The following is a 17251-nucleotide window of genomic DNA, read 5'->3' on the forward strand; positions in this document are numbered from 1 at the left end:
CGATAAGATTGTGAGATGTGGTCTTTTCGGTGACGGAAAGGTCGAGATGCAAGGGAGCAGTAGTTGAGTCTGGAGGGAGGTGGGCGCCCTTTTGGAGGCGCTTGTCCCTTAGCGACGCTTGAGAAGCAAGAATTTGGGGCGACCGCGGACTGAGGGGCAGCGGCGGCGAGAGTGCGTGGTTGCAGGCTTGCGTGTTTGGGATGGGAAGCGAGGATGGATCAAAGTGTTGCGGGTTGGCAGGGGCACGAACGAGTCCGATGTTGTGCGGCTCGCGAAGAGGGGCAGAATAGGCGCGGCTTTATTACTTGTGGGCTCAATCGCGGGAAGTTGGGACTGCTTCTTCTGATGAGACGTATACACTTTCTGGCAGGCAGAAGAAAAGCTGGCCGGTCTTCACGACGACTTCCTTCTTGGTGCGAGGGAAAAGAAAACCTATGTCTGTGGGGCGACCATAGCACACGGGTGACGGGACCCGAATATGGCATAGGGCATCGCCATACGTGTGCTGCTACCCTACTGTTGCTGCTGTGTTGGTGTCGTCATGGTTCCACACTGACGGTTAGGGTTGGGGCCTCAAGTATTGTGTACAATGTGGAGCGAAACCCATTTGCGAAATGATTAGTAGAGCCATGCAATTTGATTAGGACCTTTCGCAAAAGAATTCATTCAAAGCCCGAAGATTTTAATTGCTATGCGGTCACGTCGAGTTGTCGAGGTGCATTTGGGTGCCGTTCTGCTGCCCTGCTGTATGCGAACCCCGGCGTGGTGATGTGCCTCTCGCCAGACAGATGTACAGTACAGAAGCACCTCGGATACCGGGACAGTCGGCAACCAAGGAACTTCAACCTTACTTCTAGGGAACATCTTGAACAAAGGCATATTACGTTCTCCGACGTTCTGACTACAATCACATATGCACCACATACGCCGACCATAACCAAAAGGCCGACGCCAGACGGAGCGTCTTCTACGACACATACAGAGTGAAAAATATCCCCATTCTCAAACGCTGATCTTCACAATATCCCCCGTCACATCACTCGCGACGTATAGCGTCGAGTTTCCCACCAGCGCGATCCCCGTTGGTCTGAAACATCCGCTGGGGCACCGGAGTTGATTATCATTCCACAAGAGTCTGTCCGTGACGCGATCGACTTTCGGGGTGCCGCCGGGTGCTGAGAATGGTAGACGCACCACCGCGTAGCCAGAAGGAATGTCGCGGTTCCAACTTCCGCGGAGAGAGATGAGCATATCGCCGGTGCTGGGCTGGAACTCCAGGTCTATGGGAGTCGAGTGCGCTGATATCGCAGCATCTGGCGGTTTGACATTGGCTGGGGATTGGCACCATGCGTCTGTGTGTGTGCCGTCGTTCTATGAAATGGCGGAGATAGATGAGATGACATATCCCTGAAAGCCATAAACCAGATGACCGCAGAGTATCTTACCAGTGAATCAGGCCACGCATACATCTTCCCAACCGTCGGGCTATCAGCAAAGGTCCCGGTCAAGTTCCCCGCAGGGAAACAGAACGGATATCCATAGAATCTTGGCTGATCAAACAGGTAAACGTTCTCCACCGGACTATCCTGATGCAGGTCCGCCGTCAAATCCGTCCTCTGCAGATCATCAGGGCCCGTAACAGCACCCCAAAGCTTTCCACCGGCATCAAAGTTCATCGCAATGCAGTTGCGCACGCCGTCCGCCCATATCTGCCCCTGCTGAAAATCAAATGGGGTGCCGGTGTATGTCCTGTACGGAAACCGACGAACTCGAGCGCGCTGTGAACTCGTATCCACGTTGGCTTCGCTGCCGACCGAGACGTACATGAAGCTCCCATCAAGGACCACGCTACGAGTTACGTGGCCAGTAGCGGTTGCCCCAGGGGTCCCGAGCTGGATTCCGCTGTCGATGTTTCTGACGATATTCTCGCGCGCGTCTGGCGCGGCGATGGTGCCGTTGGTGTACTTCCATCTATACACGTCAGTGACGCTGCTGGCGTACATATAACCATCGTGGACGGCAAACCCGTGATTGAGGCCCAGATTGGCGGAAGAAACATCCAACAGCACCGTTTTCGAGTTGTCGGCCTTTGAAGGGGCAGCAACGGCGATCGCAACGACTTGCTGCGGGTCCCGCGCAAATGCGAGTAGGTTGCCTGTCGCGCTGTCAAACACCAAAGCGCGGATGCCAGATAAGCCGTTGGCTACAAGCTTCGGCGTCCCGAGTGCGGATGAAAGCCCTGGGTAAGGTTGAAGGGTGCCAGGGCCTTGGCTCACACCGTGGGTATCGCGCTTTCGCAGTCCGAGAACAAGGCCGACAACGAGACCGGTGATGAGCATCGCGCCGAGGATTGAGAAGAGAATGGTTCTCTTCGAAAACCACCCTGAACGTTTCAAGGCGGCCATGGTGGGCTAGATAGGCAGTCGCTGTAGGTGGATTGAACGACGTCACACACGTCTAAGGTTGCGCTTATTTCTTCGGTCTGAAAAAGAACGCGCCGTTGGCTACTGACACTCTTCTATACGAGAACGGTGGTAGTAGTTTGTTCAAGCGGTATTCCTAACTTGGGACCGATCCGAAGAAATCGAGCATTCTTTATGGAAGCTCTCCTCCACAAATTATGGACTCCCAATGGTGACAACGCCTCTCCTTCTCCTTTGATGCGGAGACGCGTCCGTTCGATCCCTGCTTATGTGCTCTTTTCTGAGCTTCTGCAAGCACACCATATGAGGACTCAGGAGGCTACCGCTTTGTCTTCCCCACCATGGGGTCTGGGCATCCGAATTTACTACTCTCAGGCTACGAGAGGCTGCCACTACTGAGACTGAGAAGGCTTGAGAATGCCAAACCTAAAAACCTTATTTTCCCGCGCGTTTCGCGCTTGGCATTTTGTGCGTTTGCAAGGAAGGGCATTGGTCGACAACCGTCAAAAAAAGCAGAGATTGGTCATTGAGTACTGTACCTCGAGAAAACTCCGTCAATCCACTTTGTCCCGTTCAGAGGCACTCTCACCGGGATGCGCTTCGACACCAAAAACTTTCTCGCGCTACACCCTCCAACATACGATACAGCAGCATCATGAACTAACCCTCCGGTTCGTCTACGACCTTCCTCAGGTCTTCCTCGCAAACCTGACTTTCAGGCATAACGAGCCTACTGTACGCACTGTTGACGCCAAAGCCCGCCGAAGGCCTCGAGGAGGGTCAAGCGGGGCGTCGAAAAAATCATCTTTATGGTGTACTGCGGGAGGTCACCCGTTATCCGATTGTCGATCTGGACATGTGCATTGCAATCCCCGCGGGGAAAAAGCGATGACACACACCGTGTCACCATTCCTCCATTTATGCTGAGCGCCAGGTCTAAGACAAGCACAGTCTCAGACCAATCTTGAGAACCTTACAGTACAACCTTTATAACCAAACAGGGCTCAGCGAGCACCACAGAGAAACCGATGCTCGGCGCCCAACCTGATAGAGGAACTCGCGGGAGAGGCCGCGGAGGAGGTCGGAGTCGGGGTCGGGGTCGTGAGAACAACACCTCGACCGGGGGTGAAGCCGGCCGAGAACTGGTGAAACCTCCTACTGCAGATGTGAGATTGCCGACAACGACCAACCCGCCCGGCAAGGGCGACCCTGCAACAAAGCAGCTTTCCAACCGACCGGATCTGACCCGTGAAGCAAAGTCGATATATGGGCTAATTAGGAATGGAAAGTTCCGGCATCAACACGACGCTCGAAAATTCGCCGCGGCAGGGATCACCTCGGTGCCGGAAGATCTTCTAATGGCCATCGGAGAGCCGAAAGGGCTTGAGCTGCTTAGAGAATTCGAGAATCACGACATGTCCGTTGATGTCGGGTCGCAAAAGATGCCCTACTCGTTCCAACGCGTCATTATCCCTTGTCTCGCCATGCTTCTGAACCTCCCTGACCTCTATCTTGCCAAGCTTCGAGCGGTATATAACGTCTTCTTCATGAACAACATCTTTCTTGAAAACGTTTTGAAATGTGCGAGGACGCTGATGGAGCGAAGGAGCCTCGTTGACCCGCGTTTTGTCGAGAGCGCCGAGGACGGGGATATCGTTAGCACTTTTATCTTGAAGAATTGGGTCCATATGATGCTGCTCATCACCAAGTTCTTGAGTAAATATCTGAAGCTGGATACCGACGCTGCAGCTGAAGATAGATTCAAGACATGGCTTCCGGAAGTTAAGAGTATCGTTGAAGGCTGGGATAATGTCCTCCCTATGAGCGTGCAAGATCCAGGCCGAAAGGAGCTGACAAACTTTATTGAGGTAAGCTTCTTCTCTCATTCATCCTATACTCATCTCAGTCGAACGCTTCATTGACCCCTGAACCATAAAAAATAGCACATCGAAGCGATGATCCTTCCAGAAGCAAAGCTCGACGCTAAGACCACGAATCTTCGGCAGCTTTTCGGACGACTGTCGCTCAAGTCGGCAGCCACCCAGGCTGGACCAGGCGAGCTCCGGCCGGAAGGCCCGCGTCATGACAATGATTTCAAAGATTTCCGCCAAATCTCCATCGTTCCGACCTTCCAGGAGACGTTCTGTGACCTGGAGCCATACCTTCCTAAACGCGACGACGACCATCACCTTTCGCGAGGTGTGGACCGGTATCTTGATTCACAGTTCCGCTTGGTACGCGAGGATCTTTTGGCTTCCCTACGCCGTGGAATTTCTGGCTTTGTGCGCAACGGCACCAAGGCGCTCCGAAAATTGGGCCAAAACGGCACTTTTTATCGCATGGAAGGAGACAACTCCATCGATCTTGTCGTGTTTCGGAAGATGCATATCGAGTCCCTCAACGCCACGTTACGTTCAGGCATTGCTTTGGGGGTTTCTTTCGATGAGCCAGCCAGGGCATCATCCGAGTCCGACTTCTGGGGTAAAGGAACTGGCGGTAAACACTTGCAGAAAGGCTCCATCGTAGTCCTTTGGTTCAACGCCAAGAAGGATGTCGAGGACGACACGAAGATCGAAGACCGCCAAATATACCTTGCAGTCGTCATTGATCGCAATTCGAAAAACCTGGACAAGAAATCCAGGAAAATTAACTGATTCCGAGACTGGCGGAACGGGCCTCAGACGACCGCAAGTTGGAGTTCAGCTCTTGAAGTTTCCTGAGCTTTTCAAGATTACGTCGACTCAACTAGGCGTTCGAGCCGATGATGACGAAAATCTTATGTTCCAAGTGCGGAGCCATTTCTTCACCGCCGGATACAGCGTTCTGAATTCACTTCAATCGTTCCCAACTGAGGGCTTTCCCTTCGTCGACGAGCTGGTGTTTGATGCGCCCTCCCAAGCTTTACCGAAATACATAGTCCCTGGGACGACGTACAACCTGACCTGTTTGCTCAAAACGCCAAATCCCAATTACGCCCGTCTGCAGAACGTTGATGTGTCCGACTACAAGCTTCTGCGTCGAACGCTTCAGGATGTGCGCGAAATGTTGGTTCTAGATGAGACGCAAATCGATGCCCTGGCTGCTGCGCTCACGCATTCGATTGCGGTAATACAGGGGTATGTCTAAACGGCAGATTTTTCGGCCGCAGCGCTGTTTCCTAATAATATGCGCCTCTTTTGCCAGGCCGCCTGGCTGCGGAAAGATCTACATAGGAGTTCACATCATGAGGGTGATCTTGGAGAACATGGGCAAAATCTCGACCAACCGCGCAAACCTGGAACCTCGAGGAGTGGGCCAACGTCTGCAAGCGACGGTGGAACGCATCGCCGGCGGCGTTAACCAGCTCTCTGCCACACTGCCTACCCTGTGCGTCTGCTGTACCAATCATGCGTTGGACCAGTTTCTTGAAGATCTGGTAAAAGCGGGTGTGCCGGAAACCGATATCATCCGCGTCGGCGGCCGAAGCCAGAGCGAAATGCTTGCGGCACGGAACCTTTACAATCTCATGTACGGCGCAAAAACCCGCGACGAAGTCACAAAATCCAAGGAGATTGAGAGAGACCTGGTAGAGCTTGAGACGAAAATTCGGGAATTTAGCGAATATCATTTGACCCCACATAAATGGAAGCTGGCGGACTTGCGGTCCGGTCTTTTCAATGACCATTTGGATGCGGTTGCTGACGGGCGGTCTCTCTTTGATGGCGATGATGGTTTTCATGTTGTGTCTGGAGCCAGGAACAAGAGCCTGGACCTCCTGCAACGCTGGCTCCGTTGCGACGACATACAGTACAGATTGGGAAACGGGGAGGAGCCGATTCCGCTGCAGGATCAGGGTCCGCATTACAGTAACATGTACGATGCTTTGGTGCAGGACGTGGAACGTGATTTGGATGAATTGGAGTACCCTCTACAACAACAACATCACGAGCACCCCGATGTGGCGCAGATGGGCCCTCCTGACCCCGAGCGCAACAGACCTCTGAGGGACTTATTAGATGATTGCGATGTGTGGAACTACTCGCGGAACGAACGCCAGACCATGATGAGCCACTGGCAACGGCAGTACCTCGAGCTGCTAATGGAAGATGTGGAAGCAAAGTGCAAGAAGTACGAGGAGAAGAAGACAGAGTACAATGATATCAACGCCGCCACCCAGCTCCGGATTCTTCGTGGATGCAAAGTACTAGGGATGACGACCACCGGCGCCGCGAGCAACATGAAGCTTCTTCACAACTTGGCTCCTTCCATCATCGTTAACGAAGAAAGTGGTGAGGTTCTCGAGGCGCATTTGATCGCATCTCTGAGCAGCGGAGCAGCGCGCCTCATCACCATCGGCGATGAAAAACAATTGCGTCCGAAAGTCGAAGAACATTACCTGTCCATGGACTCTCATTCGGGGTACGATCTTGATCAGTCTTTATTTGAGCGGCTGGTGCGGATGGCGGAAGCGAACCTCGATTGCGTGGACAAAGGGATGGTCGTGCAGCTTGCCACGCAGTGGAGAATGCGGCCTGAAATTTCCACCCTACTCCGCCGCACCTTGTATCCGAAGCTCACGGATGCGCCGGCGGTCTTGTCGCACCCCAAAGTCAAGGGCATGCGACAGAATCTGTACTTCTTCGATCACAACGAGCGGGAAGCGGGTGCTGGGGACGGAGAGTCTGCGTCAAGATCCAAAGTGAACGAATTTGAAGCTGGGCTGGTGGTCTCGCTCGTGCGCCATTTGATCAAACAGGGCTACAGCGCGAGTGAGATTGCGGTCCTGACTCCGTATGCGGGTCAGCTTCTGTGTCTGCGGAAGTATTTGAAGAAGGAGCAGTTGGTTTTGTACATCGACTCAAAAAACTTTGCGGATATCAGCAAGGCGCTTTCGGGTGAGGGCGTCAATCCGGAAGAGCTGGACATTGAGCTGGAGCTTGACGATGAGCAGGAGGCGGAGGAAGGTGCATCGAAACCCAAGCAGAAGAGTAGCGTTCAGAGCGTGAGAGCCGCGGACCGCGTCCCTTTCAACGGTCGACAATTTCCAAAGTACAATGGGTTTTCTGTGGGCGCTTGAACAGAGTGAACTTGCTTATCTGTGCTCAACAGGCGAAGAGGCGAAAGTAGTGGTCATCAGCACCGTCCGCTGCAACGTTCAGGGCCGGACAGGTTTCCTGAAGGTATGACGTAAATTCTTACCTCCATTGTCCTGAACGTATTCTCATGGCCAACGTATACAGATAGACAACCGGGTCAACGTGATGGTTTCCCGCGCTCAACACGGCGAATATATCTTCGGCTCGGCCGCAACTATTCGCCAAAGGGGCCAGGCAAAAATGTTTATCAAGATGCTCGACATCCTTGAGGAGCAGGGTTTAGTCGGTTCCGCCCTCCCGCTGCAGTGCGACCGTCATCCGGACATCGTATTGAACGCCATGACCGCCCAGGATGTTCGTGAGCTCAGTCCGGATGGGGGTTGTCAGTTGCCATGTGAATATCCACTGTCCTGTGGGCATATTTGCCGCAGGCAATGCCATCCCGATGATAGAGATCACGATGGGTTCGCATGTCGGGCTCCGTGCACGAAGATGCTTAAGTGCCGGCACCCTTGCCGCAAACTTTGCTCCGAACCATGCGGTCGCTGTCAAGAGCGGATTGATTTGACCATCGAAGAATGCGGACATGTCGCCAGGAATGAATTTTGCTACAAGAAAGAAGAGAACGCTAGTATCGTTTGTAAGGAACGATTCGAGATTGTACATCCTGTTTGCAAGCACCTCATCAAGGCCGCCTGCCATGAGAAAAGACAAATTGAAGCCGCTGGTACACCTCAAACTCTCCGTGACCTGCTGCTGAACTCTGATCGCAGGCATGCGCTGTTCAGCTGCAAGAAGCCTTGCGGTGCCATCTTGGACTGTTCTCATCCTTGCGAGAACCCTTGCGGAGACTGCATATACAAATCCAAGAATGAAGAGCAGCTAGGCCCCGACGTCGGCATTCCTCTCCATGCCCCATGCGGCAAAATCTGCGATCGAGCTCTCTTGTGCGGACACTCCTGTGGCGGCAAGTGCCACAGCGCTAGCGAATGTCCTCCGTGCAAAAAGGAATGTGCGCAAGTGTGCCTGCATGCAAAGTGTCCGAAGTCCTGCGGAAACTCATGCGCAAGTTGTGCGGAGCAGTGCCCGTGGTTCTGCCCTCACGATATCGGCCCGTGCTTACTCCCGTGTGGCGCCCCATGCCTGCGACTGCCTTGCGACCGGCGTTGCGAGAAAGCCTTGGCATGCGGCCATCAGTGTCCATCCGTTTGTGGGGAACCGTGCCCGGATCCACGCGTGGCCTGCCGGTATTGCGCTGAAGAAAAGTACAAAGATGGCGTTGTGGATGTGTTCGTGCAAGCCACACTCGCGGAGAGTGACCCTGATGAAAGCCCTCTCGTTGTCCTCCCGTGTCAGCACTCGATGACTATTGAGAGTATGGACGGCATCACTGACCTCAAGTCGTACTACCTGCGTGACGCCAGAACCGACAAATGGATCGAACCGCTTCCACTTGGCAATAAATGCGAGAAAATGCCGGCCTGTCTCAACTGCCGCACGCCGATCAGCGGCATCCGACGCTACGCTCGGGTTCTGAACCATGTGTTCTTGGATCAGACCATCAGAAAGTTTGGCTTGGAGATCGCTCAGCAGGCTGTAGACGTTCAGCAACATCGTCAGGAACTGGACTCAGCGCTGACGCAATGGAGGGAGGATGCTATCGCGCTCCAGGCACAAAGGCCTGTCGTAAATAAAAATATCCAGGATGTGATCAAGAAGCACAAACGGCAAGCGCTTGCGACGCGAAAATTGAGAGACAGTCTTCTCAAGGTAGTGGAAGGTGCTAAACTCGACCATCCCGCGCGCCGGACCTACGAAAGGTCTGTTGTCTTGCTGTCTCAGATGGACAACATTCCCGGTGTTCCTCCTCGTCGCCAGGGGCAGAGTGTGCAGGAGCAGATACAATTGCTGCAGAAACACCATGCGCGACCTTCGGAGAAGGCGTTCATTTCGGCTGGCACGTCCTTTATCAATTGTGCAGCAACCTTCGTCAAAGCGACTGCCAACAAGGCGTTGCAAGAGACACTGCCGAAACCCCGGGAAGGAAGCCCACCCACGGCGACTGAGATTGTGCTTCTTCCGTACATTCAAGACATGAGGAAGATCATCCAACAGAACGTGGGGATGCATGCTCGGGTGCAAACCAGCTGCAATGACACGCAGAGCTGGCGAATGGCCGTCGACGCCGGATGCGAGCACTTCATGGCCATCTTCATGAGTCTCGACATCATGGTGGGATCGCGAGGTTTACCTCTTGTCCCAACATCCCACGAGCCCTTGGACACATTGATTGCTGAGACCCACGACATCGTTCAAAACGCCGCTGCCGAATATTTGACCCTTCTTGGAAACCATGCTTCGCTTGTCGCCGATCCGGAAGGAAAGCGGGCCGGTGCCGTTCGCGAGACCCTGGAACGCGCCAAAGAACTCGTTACAGGAACGACGGTTCGGCCTGTCACAGTAGAGGAGATGCGAGAGGTGTTTAAGGCCATGAGGCGAGACGTGGGCAGCTTTGGAGGGCATTGGTACACCTGTCCGAATGGACACGTCTACACTATCGGTGAGTGTCTGGGAAGTGGGAACCTATACAACCTATCCGTTCTCGTCCCTCTCGATCAGTTTAGCCAACTCAATACTACTTTTTCATTTCTACTAAGGTGAGTGCGGAGGGGCAATGGAAAGGTCGCAATGCCCTGAATGTGGAGAAACCGTCGGCGGCGGCAGTCACCAGCTGGCGGAGGGCAATCGCGTGGCTGCCGAGTTTCTGGGAGCCGTCGGAGGGCCTATGTAACCGGAAGAGGTGAGTGGCTGGAGCAAAAATGAGAAGGCGTTTCACCCTGTATAACGTTCCTCGCGTCATGCAGTGTGAGGCATTCTCGGTATCAGAAGCGTTACCAGTTAGTTATCAGAGGGGAAAAAGGAGTAGGGGGGGATGCATTAGGGATTAGTGCACGCTAGCTCCGTAGCAGCCGCATAGGGAGTTGTATGTCTTCTTCGGCGTCGTCAATCCGCTTGTCTAGATTATGTAGTCACGGCGTAGCAAAAATCGAGGCGTATGTTAAGGTGGAAAGCATTGATATGCTGTGACTTCTCTGGCGGGATAAGCTCCCGTGTGGGCGGCAGTGTCGCTTTTGGGCGGAGTTTTGCGAACATACAGTCAGTGTCCATAAAGCTCCGACCCCCCCATAATTGATTTCAACTGATTTCAATGACCGTTTCACAAAGCGAGTCGCGCGTTTCCCAGCGAAAGGGAGGCTAACCAGAGAGCTAACAGCCAACCAGACCGTCCCGTCACGACGCGCCGACTCTGACTTAATCTTGGGGGGGTCGGAGCTTTATGGACACTGACTGTACAGTATGTACGCGTTTCGACTCCTTCCTGAACAGTCCTGAACCACATAAACACTGCTTCAAGCTTGGCTGCCAATTAGGGACCGGCGACTTCAGTAGCGGGCAGGTTGCTGGTGAGCTTCGAGAGGTATCTCTTGTGCTGAAGGTAGATGTAGATAGGAGAGGTATGTGGTCACTGATAGGTTCTCTCACGTCTCGATCATTGCGTTGTGGACAAGCTGGAAAACCTACGCCAGGAGGACAAGCAAAGGCCACAACGCATTTCCATTTTTTTCCTCCTGTAACGACAGACGAGCTGGAAAAGCAATGAAGGAACTAGGAAACTAGGAAGTACAAAAGGAGAGTCGGGCTAGTGGCGGTCTGGAGAAGCACTCCAAGTATCTGATAAGTTATCACCAATTGCAATTGCCGATGATGACGACCGCCACGGTTGAGAACCAAATCACGCCCGCAACAGTCGAGAACTCGGTTTCCCCGCCACCTCTGCCTCAGCCGCTGCTTCTTTCGCCCAAGCACACACTCCTCACGCCCCGACTGCTCCTGCGCCCAGCGACCTACACCTGGGCGGACATCGAGGCCGTCCATGCGTGCTTATCCGATCCGGAATGTATGACCTGGTGGTCAACCCCGCCCCATGAGTCGCTTCAGGTCACCGCCAAATGGCTATGGGGCATGGTACAAGCATACGGCGAAGCGAAGGAGGAGACGGACAACGGCGCGAACGGCGAGTTACTTGGCGAGCTTGCCACTCCTGAAACCTCGACCTCGACCTCGACCTCACCTACAGGACGAAAGACCTACCTGGTCTACCCTCAACCGGTTCTCGACCTTCTCATCGTTGAGCGCAGCACCGGCGAAGTCATCGGCAAAGCTGGCGCCTTCCGTCCGCCAGAAATAGGGTACATCCTTCGCCGCTCGGCCTGGGGCAAAGGCTACGCCACCGAGGCTCTCCGCGGTCTCATCGACGCTATGTTCTCTGGCGCTTTCGGCGATATCCAATGCGACCACGACGACGGGCTCGGCGTACGTCCGCTCAGTTTCGTATTTGCCGACGTGGATCCACGTAACACGGCGTCTTTGCGGGTGTTGGGCAAACTCGGGTTCGAAGAAGTGGGGAGGAGATTCGCGACGTACGTGACGCACATTGGGGTTTCCGATAGCGTCGATCTGAGATTGTACCGGCCCGCGGAAGTCAGAGGCGAGAAGGGTGAGCAGACGGGTCAGGAGGGATCTTGATCTCGTCCGGACGACATACCGACGGAACCGCCGAACTGTGTCACATTTCGTCCAGCTCTATGCGATACCGTGAAGTGGCTTTGTCTGCAGTCTATTCGAGCTCGCTGGCGTCGCTCTGACATCGCAGGAAAATCGAAGGCGCGCGTGACAAAAGGCGTCGTGAACCAAAGCGGGGCAACGTCATGCTACCCTGACGCCCGTCGTCTTTACCGTTACCGTCGACGACCACTTTACCGAAGCCCAGGGACGGAAGAGCTTGCGGTGCTGCCTCTGAGGGAGGACGAGATGAGCGGGATGCATTCTGCATGGTGTTGAGGAGAAGGATCATCGAGGGATTATCAGGGCGAGACGAAGACCCTGGCGTGGAATACGATACAGATGGACAGCTCCGGATTCGTTCTTGAATTTGGAAAGCGATTGGGGGCTGCAGTGCTTGTTGCGCGTGGGAATGAGAGTGTTATAGGGAATGGGACGCTCGTGCGTAGTAAGGACATGGATCTACTAAAGCAAAGCGGACGCTGCATAGTGAGAGCAATAGGATAGCAGCGCAGCACTCTTATAATTGCGTTGATAGTAATAAACTTTATCGAACAGTGCTAGCTTCTCAAACTCCCCCATGAATGTATGCCATTGAGATGAAATGAAAAGTAGCAACCAAAAATGTCAAAAGCTTTCAAAAGCTACTACGCGCGGATGGTGATGGACCCTAACTCCTATCCGCTAAGGGAGAAGGGGCTACGCTACGGATCGTTAACCGAGGACACAGTTCACTCGCTAAGAGATTCCTCAACGATCCTAAACTCGCCGCCGCGCACCATCGCGTAAATCCGCTGGACTCCCATGTTTTCTTCCTGCTCCCACTCTTCACCAATGGTAGAGTCCTCGGGACCCGAATGGACGGCGAGGCGTTTGCGGAATACGTACTCGATTGTGTCGGGTGCTGGCAGGATATTGCCTGTGAAGCGTGTTGGTTGGAAAGGATGAGGATTATAAGAATGATTGAGGGGAAAAGGAGGAAGGGAGTGAAAAACGTACCCTTTGCAATCATCTCCCACAAACTCTGCCTCTCGCGCACCGAATCCTCATCCGCAAAGATAACGTGGCCCTCACTTAGCAGGATCCCACTGATGAGCTCCCAATTGTTGCCGAGCCGTCTCCACAGCGCGGTTGCGATCCCCAGCGTCTGCTCCATGTCATTCAGTTTCTCTAAAGCGTGGTCAACGGCTGCGTGAGCTGAAGCGGCGTGCGAGCGGCCAGCTGCGGATGGAGTACGCATGTGGGATGAAAAGTCCTCATCGGCGACGGCTAGGATGGCGTTCGCAAAGTCGCGCAGTTGGTTCTGCAGAGGTGGCAGGAGAGGCACGAAAGCATGGCTCGATACGCTTCGATATGCTTGGATGAGAGCTTGCGGGACGAGTAAGGTGGCTAGCCGTGGTGGCGACAGGTTGGCCAACCACCGTAAAATGTCGGCAGCCACCTCGTTGTGATCGAACAAAGGGATCTGCTCGTTGGCGGGTACCGGTTGCGCGGTCCGCCACATCTCCATCCAGAGATTGCCCGGCTCACTCATCCGGCCGCTCAGCTTCCCCGTTGGCACTGCACTCTGTTGCCCTCTTGCCTCCTCCTCCTGTGTGTCGTCAAACTTTCCTGCCCCGGTGTTCTCGATCCAGTCACGGGGACTCCACCACCGAACAAAGTCCTCCATGGTACAACCAGGGTTTGCGGCCTTGAAAGCTTTCATGTCACTTTCTAAACCCCTGCTCTGGAGCTGAGCACGCTCGAGTGGGGACAGATGCGTCAATCTTCTCTCAAATTCCACTATCTGGTCTTCGGTCTGTGGTCCGGCAGTTTGAGTAAACGGTACGTATAGCGGTTGATGGGAGGCGAAAGATGTGAAGGGAAGGGGGGACTTGTGTCCACAGCGGTCTGTGTGTGGAACCTCTGCTGATGCTGTAGAAGTCGGGTATGGCGGGAGATGAATAAAGGATTCGGTCAACGAGCGGCTAATTGGGGCAGGTCTAGTTCCCCCGGTGTGTTTGTCGCCGGTTGAGGAACCCTCGGCCTTCCTCGCACTGTGCTCCTCGTGAACGTCTTCCATCGTGTCGAAAAACATCTCTTCATCATCCGTCTGCACGCTTTCGACCGGCGTTGGCTGCTTATGTTTCGTCCCATGGTCGACAGACGGATCAACCGCTTCCTCAAAACTCCCAATGCTCCGCACGCCCAAGCTCCCCACAACGAAGCCCGTTCCCCCACTATCCCGCCGAGCTTTGATGTCCTCCCAACTCCTATCGCTACTCCAGCTCGTCCCGACCAAAGAAGGGCGATCAGGCGGCGACGGTGCGACCGGTGCGCCGCCCAATCGCGACGTCAGAGCGGGACGGGTTACCGCCGAGAGCATGTTGGGCAACATGGACCCGTCAGCGTTGGCAACCGTGGACGACAAATCGGTCAGCTTGTTCAGGACGCGGTGGGATAAGGCTAGCATCGAGGTCTGATGTACTTGATCATTATCCGAAGCAGGTTCCCCAGCCTCCGGAGGTTCCGACTCTTCGGGGATTGTTCCCACCTCCCGAGGCGGCAATTCACTGTGTTCATTCTTAGCGCGCCTGATTCCAATGCAGTAGTTCAACAGCTGCAATTTTTGATACAGGAGGTTCCAACGGAGCTCGATGCTCTCGTTGTTGGCTCCACACCAGATCCCAGGTATCTGCGTGCCAGTTTCCCAACATATCCTCAGCTGATCAAGCATCTCCGACCAGAAGGTCCTGAGTGTGACATCGGCGCTCGTCATGCGAAAGGGAGCAGGTGATTCTGGAGATAGCCAGTCCAAGAGTCGGAGGGTGAACTTGTCGACGAGACATCGGCTTGGGAGTAGATGCGGGGATCGGTACTGTTCGATTATATCCGCTACTGTTGGAATATAGTCCGGTCCGGGTCCTTTTGCAACGATCTGCTCTTGTTGGTACACGTCCTGGAAAAGCGCCCGAGCGTTCTCGGTGGCATCGGTCGGATCGAAGAGTGGTTGTTCACCGTAATCGCCGGTGGGACCAACACCACGCATGACTGCACCTGGGAGTTTCGCAAAATACGGCTGCTGCATGGTCTGCTCCTCCCCATGCCACACATGGACAAGGCGCCCCACAAGGCCAGCCAGCATGCCTCGCGTGTCTCGCATGTCGCCAGGGACAAAGCTCGGGACGAATCTCCACATTGGAGCGGTCGCATAGTCGAGGTCGCCATAATAGGCGCGGATGTCCTCTCGGGGGAAGATTGCTTGGACATTGAGCGACCGAAGTGGGTTGGCTGATGGCCCAGATGGTAACGCTATGATCTCTGTTGCCGCTGGAGACGAAGGAATGGATGGAATTGTCCGTGGTTCATCATCGTCTTCTTCTGTATCGTCGTGGGTATCATCATCATTTGCCGGCCCACTGGCCGCAACGGCTGCATACTCCCGAAATTCTATATCTTCTTCTGAGATCTGCGTAGTGAATGTCGCAGCCACTGCAGCTGTTATCTCATATTGCAGATGTTCAAATGCCATCTCCTCCTCAAAACATTTGCGGACGAGTCCCTTCAAGCCTTCCATGGTGTTCCATTGGGGTGGAACGTAGGGCGCATGCATCATACGGTAGGTACGCTGGCCCCCGTTGGGCGTCAGACCGGCGCCTGCCCACATTGACTTCCATGCGTTACCCACAGGTACGAACGCCGGTATCTGACAGCCCGTATTGCCGGCGGCCACGATGAATGCGGAAAGGAGCAGTTTCGTCGTGCTCAGGTCATACGTTTCCGGCTTGGTCGGACCTCGCGGCACGATCGTAATGAGGACCGGTAAACCAGTCCAGGAGTGGATGATATGTGAGTTCTCTGCAACGAGGACGAAGTCCTCGTGCTCTTGGAATGGAGACACGCGATGATATGCTATGGTGTACTCCGTCTCGAAGAACAGCACGTGCGCTGAGCGACTGAGTTGGGGCTCGTCGACTCCCTCATCTTGGGATTGCATCCATTCTGGCAGCAGAAGCTCCAGGTTAGCCGTGAAGCGCTCGAAGGGCGACGCTGACGTGAAGTCGACAATTTCGAAGAACTCGTCTTCTTCGGGGAGCTGATTCTCGTTCAGCCTGGCGGGGCGCTCCATCTCGTTGGTACTTTCGGCGAGGACTCGAGGCATGTGGTGGAGTGGGAGTATTCAACAACCATGGCCTAGTGTAATGTTTGTCTGGGTCAATACCCGGAAAGGCGAGGGCATCTCTCCAGCGGCCGGGGCCTTCTTATATGCTCTTTGTTTACGGGGGGCGCGTCATTCGCTCGGTGGGCCAAATGCTCAGCCCTGCGTCTCCCTGGGTGCACTGTTCAACACTCACCTCAGGGCGCAGCACTGCAGCCTGAAGAACTTAAAGAACTTGCGCAGGCATGATGGAAAGAAAGCAATCAGCGGAGAACGGATGATAGGTGGGGTGGATCACAATAATGAAGACTGGGCGTCGAAATATTGCAGTGGGCACGAGCCTGCTGCCCTGCCCCCATACATACTGTAGGATCCTTGACAATTGAAAAGGGCACTTGGAGGTGCAATGGGGCGGAGTTCACAGATTTTGCTGTTCTCGACTGCTTGGCGAGCGCCCGTCCGAGAAAACCAGGAATCCGAGAGCCATAAGGAAAATGAACAGGCATGATCCCGACGGACGTGGATTCCTGCAGAGTCCCGCGTGGTGAAGAAGTCAGATTCCATCCCCCGCGTATGGGAGGTACTACATACACAGGCCGAAGAACTTGGAAAACTTGTAATGGCAGAGCAATGGCAGAGCATAATGATGTGCAATCTTTAGCGATACAAAAGGGCTTGCGGAAACGTGTATTCAATAAGAGGTAGAGCTCAGTGGTAGAGCATCCATTGCAGATGCGATTGGAAACGGCTTGCGGAAACCTGTATTCAACCCCCCACCTGGACGTAGCGCGAACGCGATGGAGCAGCGCCGCGAACACGGGCTTGCGGCATCGACGCGTTCGCGGTCTGGCGGAGTGGCCAGAATTGACAGTGCACCACCATCGTGGACCGCTGGCCGAATGTATGTACGTATGTAATTCAATTGATATGGAGGCAAATCATCACCAGTTCAATCAATCCGTCAGCACGGAACGAGATCTCAACCATGTACG

At 54.3% G+C, this 17251-nt stretch overlaps 4 protein-coding genes across 4 annotated transcripts; 2 read left to right on the forward strand and 2 right to left on the reverse strand.

Moving 5' to 3' along the window:
• Positions 1 to 1002: 1002 nt before the first annotated feature.
• Positions 1003 to 2339, reverse strand: EV422DRAFT_494673 (uncharacterized protein; the record flags this gene model as incomplete). Its single annotated transcript, XM_053067761.1, has 2 exons — positions 1003 to 1371; positions 1446 to 2339. The coding sequence occupies 2 exons, from the start codon at positions 2337 to 2339 to the stop codon at positions 1003 to 1005; spliced, it is 1263 nt and encodes a 420-aa protein (XP_052926921.1).
• A 625-nt stretch (positions 2340 to 2964) lies between these two features.
• On the forward strand, positions 2965 to 10664 carry EV422DRAFT_577652 (uncharacterized protein). Its single transcript, XM_053073262.1, has 7 exons — positions 2965 to 4291; positions 4367 to 5023; positions 5085 to 5539; positions 5607 to 7366; positions 7512 to 7582; positions 7643 to 10058; positions 10156 to 10664. Exons 1-7 carry the CDS (start codon positions 3452 to 3454, stop codon positions 10287 to 10289), a joined length of 6333 nt encoding a protein of 2110 aa, XP_052926922.1. The 5' UTR covers positions 2965 to 3451; the 3' UTR covers positions 10290 to 10664.
• A 599-nt stretch (positions 10665 to 11263) lies between these two features.
• EV422DRAFT_566292 (GNAT domain-containing protein) lies at positions 11264 to 12085 on the forward strand (the record flags this gene model as incomplete). Its single annotated transcript, XM_053072418.1, has 1 exon — positions 11264 to 12085. One exon carries the CDS (start codon positions 11264 to 11266, stop codon positions 12083 to 12085), a length of 822 nt encoding a protein of 273 aa, XP_052926923.1.
• Positions 12086 to 12687: 602 nt separating this feature from the next.
• EV422DRAFT_524726 (Rab3 GTPase-activating protein catalytic subunit-domain-containing protein) lies at positions 12688 to 16449 on the reverse strand. Its single transcript, XM_053069999.1, has 2 exons — positions 13121 to 16449; positions 12688 to 13040 (listed from the first exon to the last, which is right to left on the reverse strand). Exons 1-2 carry the CDS (start codon positions 16260 to 16262, stop codon positions 12853 to 12855), a joined length of 3330 nt encoding a protein of 1109 aa, XP_052926924.1. The 5' UTR covers positions 16263 to 16449; the 3' UTR covers positions 12688 to 12852.
• Between the last annotated feature and the right edge of the window lie 802 nt (positions 16450 to 17251).

The sequence above is a fragment of the Fimicolochytrium jonesii genome, assembly GCF_025526975.1.
Source record: "Fimicolochytrium jonesii strain JEL569 chromosome Unknown EV422scaffold_7, whole genome shotgun sequence".
NCBI lineage: Eukaryota > Fungi > Chytridiomycota > Chytridiomycetes > Spizellomycetales > Powellomycetaceae > Fimicolochytrium > Fimicolochytrium jonesii.